General features: G+C 38.1%; 1 protein-coding gene across 1 annotated transcript in view; it reads left to right on the forward strand.

Moving 5' to 3' along the window:
* LOC149261283 (serine/threonine-protein kinase SRK2A-like) overlaps nucleotides 1–17,382 on the forward strand; it is a 29,646-nt gene extending 12,264 nt beyond the window's left edge. The window contains exons 7-9 of the mRNA XM_089421971.1: nucleotides 16,185–16,289; nucleotides 16,448–16,546; nucleotides 16,689–17,382. Coding sequence (XP_089278097.1) covers nucleotides 16,185–16,289; nucleotides 16,448–16,546; nucleotides 16,689–16,976 — 492 coding nt within the window. The 3' untranslated portion in view covers nucleotides 16,977–17,382. The remainder of the gene's footprint in view (nucleotides 1–16,184; nucleotides 16,290–16,447; nucleotides 16,547–16,688) is intronic.
* The last annotated feature ends 2,157 nt before the right edge of the window (nucleotides 17,383–19,539 follow it).

The raw sequence follows: 19,539 nt of genomic DNA on the forward strand, positions 1-19,539 counted from the left end.
AAAGGAAATTTGGTTGAATGGCCTCCTATTACACATACCTTGGAGTGCCTTTCACAGGGCCATTCCCTTAACATGCCCATTGCTGCAGAGGAGAGAGTTTGAAAGGGATATGCTGCACTTGATACACTTGAGAGTTGAGACATAATTTGACACAGGGATACGAGACACAAAGGATATATGGATACAAGTATCTGAAATGGGACACATCTACCACGGCCAATTATATGCAACCATGGTCAACCAAGATTAACTATGGTTAACCATAGTCAACCATCATGATTGGTTTAGGGCATAGGGAGTTAGTGGTTAGTATTGTCAACCATTGACATATTAGGGCCATTTAACCATGGACACCTATAGTTAACAATGGTCAAATAGAGTCAATCATAAACGATCATATTTGTTAATGGTCAGTATTGTCAATCATTGATATATTAGGGCTACTCAACTATGGACACCTATAGTCAGGCGTGGTCAAATGTTGTCAATCATAGACAATCATATTTGTTAGCGGTATTTGTTAAGAGAAACTAGGCACTCTATTTAGGTGGGGGAAATTTTTCTTTACTTTGTGCTTATAAATTTTTGAAATTTTGATTCTTTTAGGTGCTCAATTAATTCGGGTTAAGATAAATATATGCTAGACCACAACTCCAATGTTACTGAATAACAATTCTAGTGATTTCATCCACATTTTTTGAAATCAAGGCTGCTTGGGAGTGGAAGCGAAGCGGGAGCAGGGAGTGACATTTTCAAAAACTCTCAGATTGGGAGCGATTTTAGGAGCAAATTTTATATAATATATTATTTTATATATTTTGATGCATATATGTCAACAAAAGCATGTAGAATGATGAATTAGTGATTAAAAAAACATAAAAACATAAAAACATGGATTAAATCACATAACATCATTCATCTAGTAGTTATAATCTTCATCACTCACAGGTCCACAATTTACAAGTTTTCATTTATATAGCATGTAAGGGTGCACATAACCAAAATAGCATCGAGTGCAATCCATGCCTAAACAGAAAATACATCAACAAATAGGCTCTAGATGGCCTCTAGCATCCAAAAAAATAATGCTACAACAAACCTACATATCATCAAAATGATTGCCTATCTTGGGATCTTTGTCATTAATATCACCCTCTAGCATTAACATAAGATAGAAAAACGTAGCATGCCAAGTCAAGATTTTGTTGGAGTGATGGGTACATTTTTAGTAGGGTCATGATAGAGGAGTTTGACAACCAATGTCACCAACATCAAGGTACATAGAGGGCTTGGTGCTCTTGATTAAATATGAGTTCCATACCCTAGTACATGACAAAACCCAATGGAAACATTGCAATTCCTCCAATCCTGAAATCCTGAAAAACTGATAAGTCTACTGGATTTTGAGTGAGATCTAAAATTCTACTTTCTCCATATGAAATTCAATGAGGTCGGAACCACTCTCAAACATCTCGAGTCATTTCATGGTAATGTTAAAAAATTAAGTAAAAAGATGAAAATGAAAGATAAAGGAGAATGTCACTTTTACTTACCATGATAATGAAAATGAAACATTACCATGAATTGCATATCAATACTATTCCGTAGGCTTGAATTTTAGGCCGTCCCACTCAAAAATTATTTTTTTTTGAAAAAAAATTGCATTTGAAACGTCTTTGTGAATTTTTTTTTGCAAAGAAAGCTAGGGAGTGAATTTTTTTGTTTGTTTGTTTGTTGTGGAAGCCCACTCCTGAAAATTGGTCCTAAACGAAGCGAATCGGGAGTGTGCTCCCGATGCATTCCCGCTCAGAGCGTGCTTCAAGAGCGGACTCAAGAGGGGGGGCACTCCCCCGCAGCCCTGTTTGAAATTGCGACAAAGGCATGTGATACAAATTTACTAGGTTAATGACACGAGAATCTGCTGTGTAGAGTTGCACAAACCACTCTTGGTTGGGAACATGCCTGTTTGGACATACTTATGGACATTATTATGACCAAGTGAAGATCTAAAATTACTCATATTATTGCCCAAACCAAAGTTACAATTGATTCTACTATTGTTGTTACTATTAACATTGTAGTTCACTCTCTCTTGGTTGGGAACATGGATGTTACTATGACCAAATGAAGATGCAAAATTGTTCATGTTAGTGTCCAAACGAAAGTGCACTTTTGAGAAGATTTTATCAATGCTACTACCAATGTTACTATGGACACTGATATCAGTGCTACTAAGAATGCAATATAGGCATATGTCCACGCTAATTTAGATGCAAATGTGAACATAATCAGTGAGACACAAACACCCATATAAATATCCATTGGATGCAAGAGGACCAATTTCAAGGGGCTATTGGGGGGAAAGGGTTTCTTGAATGTTGTTTTGAGGGCAAATCACAAAAAATTCAAAATCTTGTAGCAGTATCCCAAATGAAAAATCTAGATTTTGAATAATCTGAGTAGAAAAGTTGTGTTGATTTAATTGTCAAGTCAAGGCTGTAGTCGGTTTTTGTTTCTATCATGACATTGGGGCATCTGCCATTTAGGTTTGGCAATCCCATTTCATAGGTTGTCTTGTTGGATATTGTTAACATTCCAACAAGAAAAAACTTCTATGGAGCTAACTAGATGATTGGAACATGTGAACTAAAGAAGCAAGAAAAGAAACAAACTGTGAAAGGTAAGAAGTCTGAAAATACTAAAAGGGACGATATCAAAGAATAATTTGGTACTCGTGAAAATCATTCAGACGTATTGGAGAGGGAAGACTAAAAGATCAATTGAAAAGATAATAGTGTTGCCCAACTTAAAAAATACATGACATGGTTTTGAATCATCCACAAACCCTTGGAGAAATTGCTAGCAATGGCTTAGGATAAGCCAGGAGAAATCCTCACAGAGTATAGAAGTAGTGGTTGGAAGTTGAAACTTGAAACTTAAGGGTAAGTTGAAGGAAAACCTTGAAGATTTGTAATAAGTGGTTAAGGATGAGTCTTGGAAAACTCTCTATTGAGAATTTGAGATCGCCAACCGAAGCATGGAATAAATTTCATATGGTGCTGCACCAAAAAAGAGGAGATATGCGGGTTAGAAATTATACAGGAACCCAAGAATGATTGAGTTAGTATTATTTTTGAAGATTACAAAGATAAGTTAAATTCTAGATATGCAAAGGATGTCGGATAGAGGATGCAGTCATGTAATGGGTGTAAGGCTGAAGATTCCAAATGTTCGTTGAAGGAGGAAATAAATGGAATGTCCTAAGGTAATTTTGCCCTTAGGGTTCTGCCTTTGACTAGGGTTTTTCAAAACAATCAGAAAAACCTATATAACATCAATGCACATTATACAACAGTAGATACCCTTCTATGTAAAGGTTTTCACAACACTAAAATTTCTTCAACCAATCCACAATAGATTAGGGCTGATGGCCCAAAACAGTGAATGTGTCCAACGCAAAAATCCACTAGTACAGTACTGCTTTTGCAATATCACAATTTAGCAAGCCAATATTTAACTGTAATTATGCTATAACATTCAATCCAAATGCTTCTATATTACTTCACTATCTACTGTGCAGATTCGGCTTACTGCATCAGGGGGGTCGAGTCTCCTTCCTGTGGACAGCTACAGAGAAAATCCTTTACCCAGCCGCAAGATCACCTTCTAACTTCTGAATGGTATTCTGAGGCCTCAATCAGATGGCTGTAGTAGTGGTTGAGCATTCAATGATGAATTGTTGTTGCTGTACGGAGTTGCGGCTTCATACCTTCAACCCAGAATACCCTCTGATCATCCACAAGTAGGGTCCGACTGTCCCTCTGTGAACTATCCGCAGCCCTAGAAGGGTCGAGTGCTAGGCTGCTGCAATAATAACAAGCCTGAAACTTATTCTGGCCAACACGTTGTCTCTTATTGTGCCGGAACCTGTCGTCACGAGTCTCAAATCATGCGTTCGCTTCCCTCAACAAACTTAGATTATCCTTAAGCAAGTTTCAGTCCTTGATATGGGAGCCACCAAAATCCTCAGGCTTATCAGAAACCTTCAATTTATGCCAAAGAATCAGTCAAGGTTTGCCCTAGATAGTTGATGACCTTCTACTGCTTCCTGAATAGTGTTTTGTAGCCAACTAGTGACCACAGATAATTGATTCAGAACAAGGTTGAGTTGCTTCAAGATGATTTGTTGTGCTAGAACAAAGGAAAGAAATGTCTAGTTAGGGTGGGATCATCTCCACCGAAACTAATCAAGAAGGTGTCTTAAAACCCTCAGAGCCCCAGGCCCAAGAAAACAGAGACGATTCAATTCCATTGATGATTATACAATGATTCCAACTCCTTTATTTATAGATTTACTCATGGGGTTTTCTCCTCAATCAAATGTGAGGGGTTCATGTGCAATCCCCAATTTGGGCTTTTTTCACCAGCTACCCCAAAATTTACCCAATGTTGCCCCAAAACATTGCATAACTGGGTTTCCCCCTTTATCAAAGACTATAGCCTACGGGGTTGGATAGGCTAGTCTGCCCCCCCTGCGGGCAATCAATCCATAGGGGACATTACAGTCCCCCCTTCCCCACATTGCTTGTCCCCAAGCAGTTGCAAACTTGGGTGCTGCAAAATTTGCCCTTCTATCTCCAAGAATGGGAATACCTTGTCAATTTTTACAACATCCTTCCTTAGTTTTTTCAACCCAATAATTAACTTGCTGATGCAGGATGTTATTAGGCCATAGCTGTTGATTTCACTTGGAAATCACAGAAGAAAAGGGTACAACTGTGTGCTACTGCTGAAGTAATTTCAGACAAAGTTCCTCCCCCTGGCATAGTAGCAATATTTAGTGGTTTTAGCAATAAATTGTAGGAAGTCAATCCTCTTTCTGGTGGTAATAAGTTCACAATAGTTTCCATCAACTGTCTATGTTTTTATAATGCCCCCACATCACTTGAAAGTGCCCCATTTCCTTTTTTTTAAGTGCTATCTTCTATGCATGGTTGGCTTTTTAATAACTTCATCCTTGTGCATAGGAAAGGCCCATCAACCTGAGAGGGATTTATGTCAATATTTCTCCCTTTACAGCCATCTAAACTTGGTAAGAATGATTTGGCAGCCTGTATTACAATCGTAGCACCTTTCCTTCTTCGAGATAAACTGAAAATTAGTTCACTTTTATGGACAAGATTTCCCTTTTTCATAGCTTCTGTTATCCCAAAATAATTTGCAGCATAATGAACTGCAACAACATTATAGGCATTGAGTGCAGTAACATCCCCATAACAAAATTTGGTACATAGTTCAAGGGTATAAGGCCTCTTGGAAAATCAACAGCTTTTGCTACAAAACTCTGTAAACAGTGGCTCTTACACAAAACATAAAACATGTGCAGATAAAAATTAGCATTTTCCCTATTTAGCTCTGTTACCACATACCTTTGTTCATGCTTTTTACGGTGCTTCTTACAGCTAGTATGTCTTGGGTCCCCGACCCCTTTTATAAGACTGCAATTAACTTCCGGAGAATTTGCTGTTGTGAGCAGATTTTCTTTGGGGGCTTTACCATCAGTCTTTAACCTGTTCTTTCCAACTATCTGTTCCATATTTATGCAATCCCTCATTTGAGGGTGAGGTTCCAACGTGACTTCAGCTGGTCTGTCATGTGTAGTTCTAATGAGATTTTCCCTGAGTGTAGATTCGGGAACAAAATATAACTAATCTTCATAGAAGATGATCTCATCTTCTACCTTGTACCTATCATCATGGATGAGTCCGTCCAACAATTTGCAAGAAAACTTATTTTTGGAGTACTCTACTAAGAGGTGGGCTCTCCAATCTCTCAAGAATGTGCATATATCATGTTCAATGTCCTCTTTGCATTCCAGCTCATAAGGTTGTAAATTGTTACTTGATGATCTGGGGCTTGCACTTTGTCCTGGTTAGGTATGACCTCCATTTGCTTGGCTGTTACAACTCGGGGGCCGCCATTGGTTATGTCTCTTACCACTACCTTGCTGCCATTTAGGTCTCAAAATTCCATTTCCATCGCTTGGTAGTTCATTTCGAATCTTCTTAGCAAGTTCAACCATTGTACTCCTAGCACCACATTAGTATTTGCCAATTCTATCACATAAAAATCATCAATAAGTGTATACTTACCTAATGTGATGCTCAAACATGGAACTACTTGTGTGCATGTCATATTATAGCCATCAGTTGCCCTCACTTCAAAACCTTCAAATTCCTTGGTAGGGATGCCTCTCCTTACCACCACAACTGCATCAATGAAGTTGTACGTTGCTCCACCATCAATCAATGCTATGATTCATTGTCCTCGTATGACACCCTTGATTTTGAAGGTGTGATATTTAGGGACTCTTGAGAGGGTGGCGATAGTACCTCCAATTTTTGGATGTGGCTTCTTGTCTCCCTTAGTCTCTTCTAGGGATGATGCTTCTTCGGAAGTGCTAGGCTCTTTGCTTGGTGCCTCTGTGGTATCATTTTCATTGTCGCTATCGGACACTACTTCGATGTAGTGAATCTTTCCCTTTCTTAGACATCGGTGACTAGGTTCCCATGGCTCTTTGCAAGTGAAATAGAGCTTCTTTCTTCTAAGCTTGTTTCGAGTTTCTTCATCCAACCAACCCCTCTTGGTTTTGTTCTTCTTAAATGCCCCCATGTCCTTGTCTGTTGGAAGGATTTGAGGTGTGGGTGGAGTCTTCACTTGTGGTGCTGCACCTCCCATATCTCGTGTCTTGGTGATGGCCTCTTGTAGGGTAGTGGGCCTGAGGACCTTAGCCCATCCATGTAGGGGTTCGACTAACCCTTTCGTGAAAAGTATAATTAACCTTTGTTTGGATATGTCTATCACCATGATTACTATCTAGTTGAATTTTGCAATGTAAGCCTTTGGTGTTCTGATATGTTTGAGTTGTGCCAACTCTCTAAACTGTATATCAGGATCCTTCTGATCAAAACATTCTATCAACCTTTGGGTGAAGACCACATAAGAAGTTATGTTGGGATGCCCTAAGGTGACTAGACCATGGTACCACCATTCGTGTGCTTCCCCTTCCAATGGCAATGTGTATAGCGTCTGCTTCCTGCATGGGATTAAGTCATAAATAAGTGTCCAACTTTTGCACCCAAGCCCTTGTTAAACATTGGATGATCCACCGAAGGAGGGAATGGACAACTTCCCCATTTTGATGATTAGATTGTGATTCTGTTGTGCCTTGGGCTTGTTTCTGTACTTAATATTGTTGTATTCGTTGAACATCATGTGTGCTCGAACGTCTTCTCCCAATGCTGCATATTCTCAGAAATATTCTGTAAAGTTATTTTGTTCTATTGCTCCTTGGTTTGTTGTCACTTGATTTTCCAAAAACTGAGGTAGTAGGGGCCTATAGTTACTTCCATTGGTCACCCTTGCCTTGGATTGTGCAAAAAATCCAGGATTGTGATTGTTACTCCCTTCAACACCAGTCCTATTACCCACATTAGCAACATTGTTGCCAATGTTGTTTAGATTTTCCAAGGCTTGGGTAATGAGCTGCATCATTTGTTGTTGCCCTTGGGGTATTTGCTTATGCCCTTGCATTAGTATCTGGTCCTTCTCGTTCTCCCCTATTCCCCATGGTTATACCGCAGATAATTATTTTTTTCTTACTATAACGTTACTTATATCTTCAGGAAGCATACAAGGTTCATACACTCACAAGCTGAAAGGACACGTGAAAATTCCTGAATCTAACACATTAGAAACCACTACTGCAATTACTGGTTTACAATCTCCTACTTGTTCTTTACATTAACAAGTTATTTAATTGCATAAACATTGAAGTAAACACTATTCCAGCATTCTCAAATATATAGATCATGCACTGAAATAAACAGAGACAATAACACAAGGGACACCGTTATTTTTGGACAATCGTCCCCGGAAAAACCCAATTTGGGAGAACCGGTGCAGCATATAGAGGGTTTGTATTATTAAACAAATTTCGTGAATAAACTAGGGTGCTAAAAATGGCTCACCCAACAGAGAATATCCCAAGCAGTAGTACCTCTATTTGGAGACAGATATTCCGACAAATCAACAAGCGGATGGTCAAACCCCACAGTGACTCTGACTGTTACCTATGCTGGACAGCGAAAGCTGCTCCAAGCACTACTTTGGAACTGCGTCACTCCTCCAGGAGTTGCATCACCCTCTCCCGGCTTGGAATCTGCTAATTTTCTCCCAGTCTGCCCCACAGAATCTCCCCAGTGCTGCCTCTAAGGCCCAGCGTCAGCCTCTATGGCTTCTGCGTCACCTGTTTCAGCCTTCTGTGTCCTCTGTGTCAACTCTTCGGCCTTTGCATCAGCCCTTCTAGGGCCTGCACTGTCTCTCTCGACACTGCGTTGCCTCTCTGCTATGTATTCTTCAACCTCAGATGAAAATCCCTTGCTGAACTGCCCTTCATTGCGACTCTAATCACTAACTTGATTTCCTCAGCAAACCTCGCCCCAAAAAATCGAATTCTTTGATCACTTAGTGTATCTTCCACTGACCTTCATGCCTCTTATACTTTTCATGTTGACAAATCAATGACCGAGATTAAGTCCCTAATCAATGGCTAAGATTAGAACTAGCTTGATCCTTGTCACTTAGAACTTTCTCACCCATATTTTATTAATACACATTAATATTTTTATTTTCCTAAGTTTAGACTTAGGAACTCATTAAAAATATTAATTATTTTAATAACTCCTCATCCGGGTGGAATTTCTCCAAACGATTTCTGGGTCTTGGAGATATCATGTGCTTAAATATCTCCACCAATTTTTAAGGCTAGAGCACATCCGATGCTACCCAAAATCAACAGGACACACAACTCTGATAACACTATAATGTCCTAGGTTAATTTTGCCCTTAGGGTTCAACGTTTGACCAGGGTTTTTCCAAACAATAAAAAAAAACTATATAACATCAATGCACATTATACAATAGTAGATACCCTTCTATGTATGCATGAGTATAAAGATTTCCACAACAATATAATTTCTTCAACCAACCCACAATAGATTAGGGTTGATGACCCAAAACAGTGAATATGCCCAATCCAAAAATTCCACCAGTACTGCTTTCGCAATATCACAATTTAGCAAGCCAAAATTTAACTATAACTATGCTATAACGTTCAATCCAAATGCTTCTATACTACTTCATTATCTATTGTGCAGATTTTGGTTACTACATCAGGTGGGTTGAGTCTCCTTCTTGTGGACAGCTGTAGAGAAAATCCTTTACCCAGCCGCAAGATCACCTTCTAACTTACATGGGATTCTGAGGCCTCAATTACATGGCCGTAGTAGTGGTTGAGCATTCAATGATGAATAGTTGTTGTTATACAAAGTTGCTATTTTATGTTGAAAATAGTAGCAAGAAAGTGATTCCTTGATTTGTGCCTTAATTCAAGGAGTCAAATTCGAGTTTCTTCTTTGTCATACTCATTTTTGTAAAAATTAGGAGATTCCCTATAAATTAGGATGAGTTCCTATAATTTAGGAATCAGTCCCTAAAAATTAGGACAAGTTAGGATGCAGTTAATTGATGTGTTGAACTTGAAAGTCGAGTTCTTGATTTCCTAGTGTGAGTTGATTGAGGAAAAATACAAGTGATTGAGTTTCAAGTGGTTGACTTGAAATAGGGCAAGTTGCATGATTAGTTAACTCGTGCTAACTCAATCAATCACAAAATCATTCCTTAATTAGAAAACTCACTAATTTTAACCATTCAAATTACCTTTAAAAGAAGGGACGAAGGCATAAGTTTAATCATTGTTTTGGTGAGCACGAGTTGGTGAGACCAAGCAATAGGAAGCACAAGTTTGTGCGTGGAGCTTATGAGAGGAAGAGTGTGCAAGAGAAGCTTGTGCACATGTTGGTAGAGGGCAGCAGAGATCAGCAGTCTTGCAAGGGTTTCAAGCTTAGAACAAGCAGGAAAGACAAGTGTCTTTCAGATTGAAACAATTGTATTTTGTAAGATATCAATTGCTCAGTGTCTCTATTAATAAAATTCTCAAACAAGCAGAGGGTTTTCCCAGTTGGGTTCCCTAGACAATTTTGTGTTTTTGAATTGTGTGACTGTGCTTTTATTTCTGTTCCTATTCCGCTGCATCTAGTAGATAAATTTTGTGTTTATGTGAGAAATTTTATTTCAGATTGCTCATATTAGCAGATAAGAATTTTGTGGATTTTCTACACTTAAGACCTTAAATCTGAAATACCCTAATCATCCATGAGTAGGGTCTGACTATCCCTCTGTGAACTATCCACAACCCTAAAAGGGCAGAGTGTGAGGCCGCTGCCCTAATAACAATCCTCAAACTTATTCCGGCTGACTCGGTGTCTCTTATTGTGCTGGAAACTGTCCTCACGAGCCTCAAATCGTGCCTTTGCGACCCTCAACAAACTCAGATTATCCTTAAACAAGTTTCAGTCCTTGATATAAGAGCCACTGAAACCTTCAGGCTGATCAAAAACCTTCAATTTACGCAATACAATCAGTCAAGGTTTGCCCTAGACTGTTGATGATCCTCTGCTGCTTCTTGAACAAAGTTTTGTAGCCAACTAGTAACCATAGATTATTGATTTAGAACGGGGCCGAGTTGCTTGAAGATGATTTGTTGTGCCAAAACAAAGGAAAGAACGTCTAGCTAGGGTGGGATCACCTCCATTGAAATTAGATAGGGAGATTAGCTAGGGTGGGATCACCTCCACTGAAACTAGTCAAGAAGAAAGGGTCTTAAAACCGTCAAAGCCTCAAGCTCAAGAAAATAGAGACAATTCAATTCCAATGAGGATGATAAAATTTATTTATAGATATCCTCATGGGGTTTTATCCTCAATCAAATGTGAGGGGTTCATGTGCAACCCCCAATTTGGGTTTTTTGCCCCAGCTACCCCAAAATTGACCTATTGTTGCCCCAAAACACTGGATAATTGGGTTCCCCCCTTTATAAAAAACTATACCCTACGGGGTTGGATAGGCTATTTCATCCTCCCGTGGGCAATTAATCCATAGGGTAAATTACAATAAATATTAAAGTGCTTTTTAAGGATAAGATACAAAATCAAGTTAGATCCTAATTAGAGACTCTGGATCAAATCACATTAATTGTATAGAAGGTGACTGTGAAGATAGAAAGATGTTCCCCATCTTGTAGATGTTGATATGGTTCAGGTTTAGCCACAAAAAACCCAAGATGCTCAAAGTCAGATCATAGAATGCATGATTTGCATTGAACTAGCTTATATATAGAGCCCAGTTCTAGCATATTCAAAGTTACCATGGATGGTTCCCTAAGTACGCTGATAGATGACCATGTTGTAGAAGGGCCTAGCAATAAGAAGGGAAAAAATTGGTCAAGAAAGTTGATTCCCCCCATCTAGAGGGTGGAAAGACTGCATGAGATAATATTAACATCATTAATGCTGTGTCCTGTATGTATTGAAGTTCTGTTGAACGTGCTTTATTTCATAAAACCCTATGGAGCATTGGTTATAGATGATGCAGGAAAAGAAAGCAGTCAGAATTGAGTTCAAGGTGTCTATACGAGGATTCATGGAAAACATATGATATTCTTTTTCATAGCATTTTTCTTGTTATTATTAGCTGCTGGAGAAATTTTTGGCATAACATGTTTATGGTCTTTTGGTCCGACACATGTGTTTCCTCTACAACATCATCCTATGCTGGTTTTGCTAGAAAATATCATGAGACTTACCATGCACTCTCTTCTCGAGTCCTACCTTAACTTGTCATCCATCTCGGGTGGTGAAAAATTAGAATTGCATTGGTTCCATCCTAAAATATAACAAGTTAAAATTTTCCAGCAATCCCTTGACCTTGTAATAATTCAATGTGTTCAACGAATTATCAATTTCATGTTGGACTGTTGTGTTCTCAAAAGGTTGTTGCTTCCTCCAGACCTTTTCTTAAAGAAACAACCACACCTGATCCTAAAAAGTCAATATTGTGAATGAAATATCACACAGAAGCAACCAAAATTTCAAGATATGCAATTTGTGTTTCATATATATTATGTATATATTTTCTTCAATATGATGCAAACCTGCAATAGAATTAATATTCTTGTTTCTAGTTGAATCCATGCATATCCCAACTAACAAGCATTATTCTTCTGCTTTCCAATCTTATCCACAATTATTTTTAAACAGACTTTGTGAGTTGATTTGGAGAGACCATAAAACTGAACTTTTCACCTGAATATGTGCAGGGTGTAAATCCAGGTGATAACAAATATCTTGCACTTCCCATCTCTTATTAAGTCCATCTGTAACAATGGGGCATGGTCTAATATCCTCATATAGAACTTTTTAATGCCACAGCTAAGCATCATATATTATTGCTCCATTCCAGTCCTTACAGATGGACCTTGAAACTCGGAGAATCAAGCTGCATCTTGAACATAGTGAATTATGGAACTATTTTGATGACTTTGTATGGCATGTTTGTCAGAAGCAGGGAAGTAATTGTCTTTAGTTTAGACATGATTGTGTGTTTCTATCTGAGAGATCCTCTCATGAGGGAGCCTTTCCATGAAATCCTTTTTCATCATAGCTTGCAAGGAGGTACACCTTCCCTACTGGAGTTGAATAAATTTAGATATAAGTTTCCATCTGTTTGTGGATCATCATACTTTCAAATTCTTTCTGATGAAATTAACTGCCAAGCTGGTCACATAACCTGAAAGATTTAGAATCGACAATGACATTATGAAGACAAAATGGGGCTTTGATGCCGTTAATGTGGAAAGCTGTTCCCAACCTGTACCTTATTAAGAGTTGCTATGAACCATTAGCATAATCCCCCTTATAATTCAGTTGGCTTGCAGGACTGTTCCCTGCAGTTGGATATCCATCAAACCTAGTCCTTGCTCTCGAGAAAGGGTGCACATCTCTCATTCTAACAATTGGAGATATTTTTGTATCCTTGATTCACCCAAGCAAATCCTTTAAGAGTGGAATTTAACTTTTTGTAGCCTGTTATTGAGGGAAAATGCATTGGAAAACTTGCCTGGCAGCAATAAGTATATCCTGGATAGTGAGCTTATGGTTAGTGGCAGATCCTTCTGAATCCAGTTTTGCAACTTGCTTTGAAAAGAATTCAAAACACATCTCCACTATTCAGCCAGGGAAACATTAACTCCAAAGTATAAGTATCTACCAATATTCCCTTGTTGAACAGTGTTCTGTTGGCTTGTCAGCAAATTTGTAGAGTTTCCCTGCAGCCTCAGCAAAAGTACCAAGGCATTGTAAAGTTCTCTTTCAAGTGAGGTCTGTTGCAAAGGCCGAGTCATCTAATGTGAGCATTAAGTGTCTACTTACCTTCAGAAAGTTATATATCTGTAAGCTAGAGCCAAACGTTCTTGTGAGAGGGATGAACTCTTCTGATGTTAAGGTGCAAAATATGCCTTTATTGAGGATGCCTCATACTTCATTATTGTCAAATATAACAGGTCATAGTTTTCACCTCTTACCTCTCTAGTTGATGGTTGCTAATGTGCCCAGGTTTTCATAAATTCATACATTTACTGATCATCCCATAAAAAGGTAGAAACTTGAAACCCATGAAAAAAGTGTCTGGTTGGGCGAGCATTAAGTGACTACTTACCTTCAGGAAGTTATATATCTGTAAGCTAGAGCCAAACGTTGGGATGAACTCTTCTGATATTATGGTGCAAAATATCCCTTTATTGAGGATGCCTCATAGTTCATTATTGTCAAATATAACAGGTCACAGTTTTCACCTCTTACCTCCCTAGTTGATGGTTGCTAATGTGCCCAGGTTTTCATAAATTCATACATTTACTGATCATCCCATAAAAAGGTAGAAACTTGAAACCCAGGAAAAAAGTTTACGGTAGGGCCTCTTATTGTCATATTGTCGCCTTACATCTTCTTGTTGAAACTTATCACGGAAATTGTAATAGTTTAGGTTGGAAGTTTCTCGTATTAGAATTGAACTTTGTTGGGTAAGGATTTGTTTATAGAAACTGTCAAAATGAGCATTGCTCACATATCTAAAACTTTATGATATTGACTGGCCCTTTTGTTTTTAATAACTTTCTTTTCATCAGTTCTTATTTTCTTGGCCCCCTTTCATACCTCTAATGCAGTTTGTCAATTTTCTTATCTCCATGTTTTAATTGTTATCCACATCAATAATATGTTTTGGGAATTTGGTGCTTGTTCCATTTTACCTTGCATGATGTCCACATATTTGTCAGTGACTTCGGTCTATTTTTGGTCTGACTATTTCTCAGCTGTAAAATTTTAACCAAGAAAAAGGGTAACAACATGACAGTAGCACCCATTGGCCTTCAGACTTTGGCTTTGCAGTATCAGCTTCATGAAAATAGAGTACTTACTTTGACATACTGGAAACTGATTATAATAGCAGTGCTGTACTCGTTTGGGGAGAAAAACAATATAAAGGCATCTTGAACTACTTAAATGCATTATAAAAATGGGTACAGTTAGCATGAACCTCCTAGATGAAGCCCTGTACTCAAGGAGGATTGTTCAGTGGATGATCTTGTGATTTGCTGTTATCCAGTCAGCCTCATAATATAAAAGAACAGATTTGCAAATTTTAATCAAACTTGGCCTAGGTGCTTGTATATTTTGGGTGAGTTGTAGAATTGCACAAGGCATTGAACCCTGTCACCAGAATTCATTGCACTGAGAGAAGGTGCTCTCTACAGCTCAATATGGTTGAGATCAAGATGTGCAACATAGAAGAACACTAATAAATTAAATTGAAAGAAAAGTTGAAGGCTGTAATAGAAAAGTGAAACAAACAACTCACCATAATCATACAAAGGAATATTATAAAAATCACACAAAAATAATAAATTTAACCATCTTAGATCTGTCTTTACCCCTATCTTTTAAGCACTGAGAAGTTTGTGTTTTAGTTTCTCTTTGATCCCTCTCAATGCTTAATCTGGGGTTAAGATGGATCTATGCTGACAGGTTGTAGTAGGAACCCAAGCTAAGCTCATTGAAATAATCCCTACCTATGACTCAACTTGGATGTCTATAAATTTATTACTGTTACAAGTACCTGAAACATGGGAATCTAGGACCTCACATCTGAAATTCATGAAGTTATATATCAATAATATACATACTGCATAGCAAAAGACTGGAATGACTATCATTGTTAATTGCATTGCTATAATGGATATAATATTTCCAAGGCTTTTGTAAAGCATAGCCGATATTATTGAGCCAGTTGCAAAAATCTGTTGATGTGTTCCTATTGGTTGAAACTTGTATAATCAGCTCCTCTAAGAGTCTAAACTTCTCAAATTCTTTATACGTTACAAGTTTGTGTAATTTTCGATATGATGCTTGATGGGAAATTGAGATTAAGGCTTAAAGAAACATGTTTGAACTTTTTCAAAAAACGAAATTACTAAAATTGCTTTCTCGTTATCTAGATGTCTCAGTAGAATATGTATTTTACAATTAGAACAATGTACTGGCAACAGGCAAGAATACAGCTAAACATAACCATGGCCACTTTTAGCAGCTTAAAACTCAAAAGCTATTTACGTGAATGCTCCACTAAGCAGGACTTGAATTTGCTGCAGGTGTGCTGAAACTGACAGAGATCACAAGGTATAAAACAAACCCCTTTACAAGGCGGTGATCGATTCCACTACCTGGTCTAAGCTCTGAATTTCTCAACAACATAATCCTAATGCAAAACCACAATCACAAAGGATAACTGACTTGAAAATTTCAAGAAAACTATTGCATTGACTGAATCCCAAAACAGAAAATGTCACTGCTCTAACCTCAACTGATACCTTGGACTTGATCTTACAATTACCTGAAACATAGATCGACCCTGAGAAGGCAGAGGTCAATTCAAAGATACATGTGTTCCAACCCCGGCATGTTTGAATGTTTGAAACTGGCTAGAAAAGGAAAGCATTTCAACTAAACAATTATTTATGTATATACACCAATGTGAAACTTTTGAATGAGGTTCTATCCTGTCAGAATATTTATCTGTGTCTTTTGAATGAACTCTGAAAATCAGAATATTCATGTATATCTTTTTTAATCCTTTGCTTCTGTGGATGATTGCTCCTCCTTTTATTTTTTCAGATTGCAGATGTTTGGTCATGTGGAGTCACACTTTATGTTATGTTAGTAGGAGCATACCCATTTGAGGACCCTGAAGAGCCGAGGAACTTTAAAAAGACTATTCAGGCAAGAGATATCATAACTTTTTATATTGCTGCAACTATGTTATAATGCATGGTTTATAGCAAGAGATCACATACATGTTCAGCTTAATCGTTATTGCATGATTTCTGGAGGGTGGTAGATATTAATTGTGTTTGTTTTCCTGGCTTTTTGGACTGCAGCGTATTTTGAATGTGCAGTATTCGATTCCAGATTATGTTCATATTTCTCAAGAATGTCAACGCCTCCTTTCTAGGATTTTTGTTGCAAATCCTACCACGGTCAGTCCCCATCCCTTCTGTGTAAAGTTTAAACACGAACTTGAAATTGTTCTAAACTTGCTATTTTATCTTTCTAGTATGGTTGCAGCTTTCTACAACTGATACTTCAATTATATTCCTGTTGATAATGTTCACAAAACAGAGAATATCGATTCCTGAGATCCAGAATCATGAATGGTTCTTGAAGAATCTACCAGAAGATTTGGTAGATGCAGGTGAAAGTAGCAGTCAGTTTGATGATCCAGGTCATCCACCACAAAGTGTTGACGAGATTATGCGTATCATTGCTGAGGCCAGAATACCTGCCCCAGGGTTTGGTGGGATAGGTAATTATTTTGGAGGAAGCCTGGATTTTGATGACATGGACCTAGAGAACGATGATGCAGACCTTGATATTGAGAGCAGCGGGGAGTTTGTAATTGCTATGTAACTGTATTCTTATTGGAATTTCTTTGAATTTGCAACTGGGTCTCTAGCCTGCAGATTGCTTTTCTTAGTTTATATCTTCTAAGCCAGATCGAAACTTCCTTTCGGAAGGCTTGGCAGCACGAACTGCTGTTCATTGCAAGCTGGTTAGTGCTATAAGTGTAGTTATAAAACAGGTTAACGGTATGTAAGTAATGTGTGGTAAGAAAAATGCTAGATGCCCTGTATGCTGTAGTGAATTCATGGCAGCAGGTTGTAAACATAAATATAGATATTTTGTAGAACTCCTTTTGATGTGGTTCTAACTCTGGTAAGGAGTGCGGTGTGTTATTATTCAGAGTATCTGACCACGGGAGCATTTTAAAGATAAACCGTAATTGTGAACTCTAATTCTCATGGATTCTTTTTCATAGTGGTTCTTTTGTTCTGTCATGTATTCAGTGGTTGGTTATGAATATACATGACCTATATAAAGCCGAATTAAGGACAGTTAAAGCTTTTGTTCACCGCAATATTGTTTGAAGTTTTTCTATGGTATGCCCATCTTTCTTTATAGGAGTGGCAATAGTATTTTGAACAATTTTTTCTTCATAAAAATATGTCAATATGCGATGGAACGTAAGATACAACTAACAAGATTGAAACTTGAACCTTTGGCTGGAATTTAACCTTCTAATCATGGTAGCGTGATTCATTTTATGTTTGTTGTAGCCTCTAGGTAGAATAGTTTGTTGTTTAATCAGCATCTTATGTGTTGGAAGTTTGACAACTATTTATGTAAATTTGGGTAAAATGTATTAGTTATTAACAAGTTAGTTTTAACCCGAAACATCGGTTATGTAACTGAGAAGGCTCATATAAAACAGAGGAATGCCCGAACTATTGTAAGGAGAATTTTATTGATCGAATAGAGATTCAAATCTCTTGCCCCGTGGATGTTTCCTTGACACTCTGTAAGGGTTTTACCACGTAAATCTTGAGTTATTACTCTTGTGTTTATATTCAGTTTTTCCTATCAATTACATTCCTTTCTTGGTTAATCTATAACTGTAAATGCTTCTTTCTTTCTTGATCAGTAACTCATCTAACTACAAATGGTATCAGAGCAAAGTTAGTTGAGTTGGGTTAGCAATCTGCGTGTGAACCAGAGCGAAAAATCGTGGAGGTTCATTGCTGCGTGAAGGCGAGTAGAAGTCCATTGTTGCGTGAAAGAGAGGACCACGGTTGTGTGGAGATCGAGGAGACTCATTGTTGTGTGGCGTGAAGGCTCGAGGAGGCTCTGTCAAGTCAGCGTGCTGGAGCAGAGAGGAAGAGTCTGCGTGCTGGAGCAGAGAGGAGTTGTGACCACGTGCTGCCAGGAAGTGTGCGGGCTATCTCTGCGTGCATTGTGCCAGAGCCTACAAGGAAGTGTGCTGCCTTTGCGTGCTGTCAGAGCAGTGGAGGAGGGGCTCCAGAGCTTGGCTTGCTTGTCGCCAAAGGAATTCGATCAGCGGATATGGATCCTGGTAATTTTTTTTAAATAATTTGAGAGATTTTTTTTTCCAGGAAATTTTTCCAGAGATTTGTTCAAATTTGGAGGAAAGAAAAACAAAGGGATTTGTTCAAATTTGGAGGAAAGATTAAAATTTGAAGGGAAGAAAAAAAAAGGATTTTCATTAATTTGAAGGAAAGAATTTTTTTTTTTAAATCTGTTGAAGGGTTTCTTTGTTTGAAAAAAAAGGGGATTTTTTTTGAATCCAAAAAGTTTTTGTGAAAAAAAAAACCCTAGTTGAAAGACTGAAACCCTAGGAGGAAAAAAATGGCCAAGATGTCGAATGCAAAATTCGAGGTGGAGAAATTCACCGGCAAGAGCAATTTTGCTCTTTGGAAATTGAAAGTTAAGGATTTGCTGGTGCAACAAGGGTTGCACAAGGCATTGGACAAGGCAAATAAGAAACCTGCAAGCATGACTGATTCGCACTGGGAGGACGTGGATGCCCGGACTCTCAGTACCATCAGGTTATGCCTGGCAGATGAAGTTCTCTTCAACATTGTTGAAGAGAGTACAACTTCAGGTTTATGGGAAAAACTGGGGTTGAAGAGAGTACAACTTCAGGTTTATGGGAAAAACTGGGAAAACTATATATTACAAAGTCGTTAACCAATAGAATTTATCTGAAAAGACAACTGTACAGTCTTCGAATGAAGGAGGGTTCAAAAGTTTCAGAACATTTGAATGTTTTTAATACACTTATATGCCAATTAATAGATATGGAAGTTAAAATTCAGGAAGAAGACAAAGCTATAACCTTGCTGTGTTCTCTGTCTGAATCATGGGATCACTTCGTAACTTCAATCAGCTTGAGCATCGCTGATTCTTTGAAATTTGAATCAGTTGTGGGAGTTCTCTTGTCTGAAGAAGTACGAAGGAAATCTAATACAGAAACTGCTGCATTAGAAGCCACGATAGCTAGAGGACGGTCAAAGGAAAGAGGAGAAAAAACAAGGATATCTTCCAGATCTAAATCAAAGGGAAAGAAGTGTAAGGCAAAATGTTGGCATTGCAATAAAATTGGACACCTGAAGAA

The sequence above is a fragment of the Pinus tabuliformis genome, chromosome 6, assembly GCF_031772625.1.
Source record: "Pinus tabuliformis cultivar Carrire ecotype Pingquan chromosome 6, CPIR1, whole genome shotgun sequence".
Lineage (NCBI taxonomy): Eukaryota > Viridiplantae > Streptophyta > Pinopsida > Pinales > Pinaceae > Pinus > Pinus tabuliformis.